Source organism: Vigna angularis, chromosome 1 (genome assembly GCF_016808095.1).
Source record: "Vigna angularis cultivar LongXiaoDou No.4 chromosome 1, ASM1680809v1, whole genome shotgun sequence".
Lineage (NCBI taxonomy): Eukaryota > Viridiplantae > Streptophyta > Magnoliopsida > Fabales > Fabaceae > Vigna > Vigna angularis.
The window spans coordinates 41,343,579-41,348,859 of record NC_068970.1 but is presented as its reverse complement, the minus strand read 5'-3'; the positions used below and the strand labels follow the sequence as shown (position 1 = coordinate 41,348,859).

The window sequence follows — 5,281 nt, the reverse complement described above, 5'->3', positions numbered from 1 at the left end:
TTATCAAATGTAACAACTATGTAAGAAGTAAAGCCTTATGAGAAGAATATGAACAAGAGAATAGAAAAGGAAAAAATTGTTGATAAATTTTCATATGAATAAAGTTTAGAGAAATTTGGTCGAGAGCTTAAATATTGTAAAATCCTTCACTGAGTGAAGTTATAACTTGAGTTATATTGTACACTCCTGCTGAGAGAGTGTTATTTGCTTATTCATATTAATCAAGATTTCTGAGTCTTAGGGGGAGACTGCGAATGATTGGATAGGTTGATACTCAATGTAGCTTAGAGAGATTTGTACTCATGTACCTCAAGAGGTTGAAGTCGTATAACCTGAAAAGGTTGAATTCGTATAACCTGAAAAGATTGATACTCGTTACCGATCAAATTGTTGATTAGTTGAACTTCTTAAGTAGATTGCTTTCAAGATTTGATGTAGTTTAAGGTCGAGGTGAACCAATTTTAATTTGTTGTGTGCATTTTCTCTATCTATACACTTTAAACTTGATTAGTTAATTCACTTGAATTTCTATATTTGTGCATGCAGTCTTTCAATTTCTATATTTGTGCATGCAGTCTTTCAATTTCTATATTTGTGAATCTTTTGACTCAATAATTATATTTTTACTCATATATTCACATGATAATTCATTATACTTAACATTTGATTACATTATGATGATTCACAATATATTACTTGTTAGAATTGATGGACTTTGTTTCTCAACACCAAGAGGGGAGGTGAATTGGTGTTTTATAAAAACTTGCACTTTTTAAATCTTTTTCGCAAACTATAAGGTTCTTGAAATCTTTCTTGTGCAGCAATCAACTGTGTGCAATGAAATAGTACGTGTATATGCAATGACAATGAAAATGTAAAGAGATAAAGGAGAGAAAAACAAGCACAATTTTTATATTGGTTCAGCTTCAATGCCTACATCCAGTCACCCTCCTAATTAACCTTAGATCAGAGAGTAATTCACTATAATGATCAGAGTATTACAGCCAAGGCTTTACAGAGCAACTCTCAAATGTAAACACCTCACAAACTCTCAATCAAATATGGAAACAATAACACCTGCCAACATAGAACAACCCGTCCCTATTGCAGCAAACCCTTTGAGATATCCCCTCTCAAAGTCAAGAGCACACCACTCTTCTTCCTAACGCTCACGTACAAGGAAACAACAAATCCAAGATTGTAAGTCGTCTCTCTTGATCAATTAAGATTCACCTTTGGCTTTTAGTTCTTACTGCTTGCTTTTCTTTTCCTCTCCTCATATCGTTCGGCTTCTAGCCCTTCTTTCCTGCCTTTCTTCTCTCCTTCATACCAACTATACTAATTTATACCATTCGGTTCCTAACATACTTCACTGTTAGGACCGTTTGGTCACTATTAGTGCCGCTCGGCCTCCCTAATAATACCGTTCGATTTCTCATTTTCGCTCCAGTTTTCATGTCCATATTTACTTCAATATTTTCAATTATGTTTGATTGTGTTAATTTCGTTTTAATGTTAGCTTAAGTGTGCTTGGTTGGTCATTAGCAAAATTGCTTTGTTTTCCTTGAGATTGTTCGTCTTTCATGGCGATCTCACTGTTTTAACCTTTCTCCATATTTAATTATGTTTTATGCTTGCAATTGGGTACACGCTTAGTTGCCTAATTGTATTTAATCTTCTCTTAGTCGATTAAACAACATTTGGTTAATTTGCGGCTGCGTGGAAATGATTAAATGGGAGCATTGCGTTTGCTTAATTTGCTTTTATGAAATCATGATTGATCTTCGCTTAGTTGGTTAATTATGTTGGATTAGGGGTTAGAGGACTGAGTAATTTTGTTGGAAGTGTTTTTGCTGCTCTGATTTGGCTCAACATTCAATCTGTTTTGTGCTTGCGATTGGGTATACGCTTAGTTGCCTAATTGGTGTTTAATCTTCGCTTAGTTGATTGGACTGTATGGTGCAGGATTGATTGAACTTGTGCATTGCATTCTCTTAGTTTGCAATTATGAAAACATGGTTAGTCTTCGCTTAGTTGGTTAACTTGTGTTGGATTAGGAGTTAGAGTAGTGTTTATTTGTTGATAATCTATGATTGGAAGCATTGTAATTGAGTTAGTGACCAAGTGTTTTAAATTGGTGTTCAATTTGTGTTTAATTTTCGTTCATTCCCATTCACAAAATCTCTTCACAAACACCCCCCACAAAGTGTTCAACCTATTTATTGAACCACATTTGGTCCTTGAGAGACGACCTAGGAGTCACTTCCTAGTATTATACTACACTTAACTGCATATTAAATTTGAGTCGGGTACGACCCCGATCATATACCATAGTCTTCTAGTTGGCTTGTGATCTAAAGAGACTGAGCACAACAACTTCAAACTGCAATGTACTCGATTTCTATGGTGGAAAGTGCCACACAAGCTTGTTTCTTTGAATGCCAAGAAACTAGAGACCAACCTAACAGATGACATGCTCCACTAGTGCTTTTCTTGTCTAATTTACAGCCACCAAAGTCTAAATCACTATATCCTTCTAGAAAAATGTTTGAACCACTAGGCTACCACAATCGAAGACTTTTAGTTCGCTTTAGATACTTTAAAATTATTTTCACAACTGTTAGATGTGATTCCTTTAGTTATGATTGAAATCTAGCACAAAGACAAACATTATGCATGATGTCTGGTCTACTAGCAGTTAAGTATAATAAAGATCCGATCATACCTCTATAGAGCTTTTGGTCTATAGAATAACCTTTTTCATCTAGATCAAGATAATAGTTGGTTGTCATTGGTGTGGCAACTTCCTTGCATTCTAGCATTTTGTACTTTTTCAGCAAGTCCGTACAATACTTGGATTGATGAATAAAAATGCCACTATCATCTTGTTTCACTTGAAGTCTTAGGAATTAGGTGAGTTCTCCCATTATGGACATCTCAAACTCATCCTGCATGGTCTTGGAAAACTCTTTGCATAACATGGGATTAGTTGAACCAAAAATAATATCATGTACAAACAATTTATCCTTTCCACAATTTTTTTATAAAGAGGGTGGAATCAAGTTTACCCCTTGTGAATTCTTCCTTGATTAAGAACTTACTTAGTCGTCCATACCATGACCTTGGCGTCAATTTCAATCCATATAGAGCCTTTTTCAATTTGAACACATGATCTGGATACTCATAATCATGAAAACTAGGAGGTTGTTCAATGAATACTTCTTCCTTAATGTACCCATTCAGAAATGCACTCCTTACATCCATTTGATACAGTTTAAATCTCATCACCAAAGCAATGGCTAGAAGTATTCTTATGGCTTCTAATCTTCCCACTGGAGCATAGGTCTCGTTGTAATCGATTCCCTCTTCTTGACTATAACCCTTTGCAACTAATTTTTCCTTATTCTTGATGATTTCACTAGAGTCATCCATTTTATTTCGGAACACCCACTTTGTACCAATCACTTGTTGAGTTTTTACCCTTGGAACAAGTTCCCACAATTTGTTCCTCTTAAATTGATTTAACTCTTCTTGCATTGCCATCATCCAATTTTCATCAGCAAGGGCAGAGAAGTTGTGAGAAATTCCCATTTCTGCATAGTAGTCGTCAAACGCTTCATTCTAAAATTCCTTGCCATGATCACTCCTTATAGACTTGATTTTGAGTTCCTTTTTGTTTTGAATAATGGCTGCAAACTTCTTGAATACCCTGAAAGTTTCACTTTTGGCAAAAATAAAAAAAGTCCAGGTATAACGAGAATAGTCATTAACAATCACCAAGCCATACAAATTTCCTCCAAGACTTATGACTCTTGAGGGACCAAACAAGTCCATATGTAACAATTCAAGAGGTCTAGTGGTAGACACCTCCTTAGACACAAATTTATTTAACTGACCCATATTAATGTGAGCTAATCTTTTGTGCCATAGCATGCATCATTCTCTTTAGACAATAAGCATACAACAGACTTAAATGATGTTTTTCTAAAATCAATAATATAGATGTTGTTATATCTCTTTCGAATTAATAACAATTCATCTGTTGACCCATTGTTTATCAAACAATAGTTTGGTTCAAACGTTATCTTCAGCCCTTTATAAAACAATTGACTAATACTGAGCAAATTATAATTTAAACCTTCAACAAGCAATACGTTCTCAATTTCATATGTTAAGGGTGTTTGAATTTTACCAATACTGATAGTTTTACCCTTGTTGTTATCACCGTAAGTGACATGACCAGTTGTCCTATGAGAGAGGCTTGTGAATTTTGTTGGATCCCCTGTCACGTGACATGCACACCTACTGTTCAAATACCACATAGATTCCTTTGCTTCTTGTTCCAGACTTGCTTTTGTTGTTTCTGACTTGGCCATCATAATGAGATCAGTACTTGGTAAATCCCCGTCTTTGTTCTTCATTTTGTCATCACTTTGATTTACATCTGCCTTCTTCTTATTTAGGAAGCTAGTGAATCTTTCTGCCTCCAAATCTACTATTTCTATTCTAGATTCCAGACTGTTGATACCAATTTTCCTTCCTTGGAGTGAACTCCGGAATAATCTAGTTTCAAAAGACTCATAAAACCCATTAGTGACAGAGATACATTTATCATTGCAAGTAACATGCACACAGTCAAGAACAAATTCACTCTTCCTCGGTATTGGAGAAATAGAGGCCATTTCAAGATCGAGTAATCGATTATACAAAAAGAGTAATCGATTTGTTTTTCAAATAACTTTTGAAAACCAACTCTAGTGCCAATTGTTAGAATTGTTGGACTTTTTTCTCAACACCAAGAGGGGGGTGAATTGGTGTTTTATAAAAACTTGCACTTTTTAATTCTTTTTCGCAAACTATAAGGTTCTTGAAATCTTTCTTGTGCAAGAATCAACTGTGTGCAATGAAAAAAACGTGTATTAATGGAAACCTAACTAGGGAAGCCATTCAAAGAAGTAGCAACTCAAGCTAAGGCTAAGAAAGGGAAGTTGAAGAAGGACTTTTAAAGGCTTTCTTGATTTTCTTTCTCTAAGTCTTAGAAGGATTATCTTTTAATATGTTCATATGTTGTTTTATAGGGTCTAAATAAAGCTTGGAGACCATGGTTGAGCCATCTAAGAAGCTAAATAAGCCAAGGAAAGCAAAAGAGCTAAAAAGGGGAGAAAATGGAGTTGCTTCCATATTGGAGAGGCTTGCTTCCAGATTAGAAATACAAAGCTTTTTGCCTTCCAGATTCTGAAATGGCCTAACCAAAACCCTGTCTGGCTCAGCCACTACGTAT

General features: G+C 35.2%; 1 protein-coding gene across 1 annotated transcript; it reads right to left on the bottom strand.

Moving 5' to 3' along the window:
* Nucleotides 1–3,021: 3,021 nt before the first annotated feature.
* LOC108326897 (uncharacterized) lies at nucleotides 3,022–4,682 on the bottom strand. Its single transcript, XM_017560501.1, has 2 exons — nucleotides 4,139–4,682; nucleotides 3,022–3,593 (listed from the first exon to the last, which is right to left on the bottom strand). The coding sequence occupies exons 1-2, from the start codon at nucleotides 4,680–4,682 to the stop codon at nucleotides 3,022–3,024; spliced, it is 1,116 nt and encodes a 371-aa protein (XP_017415990.1).
* Between the last annotated feature and the right edge of the window lie 599 nt (nucleotides 4,683–5,281).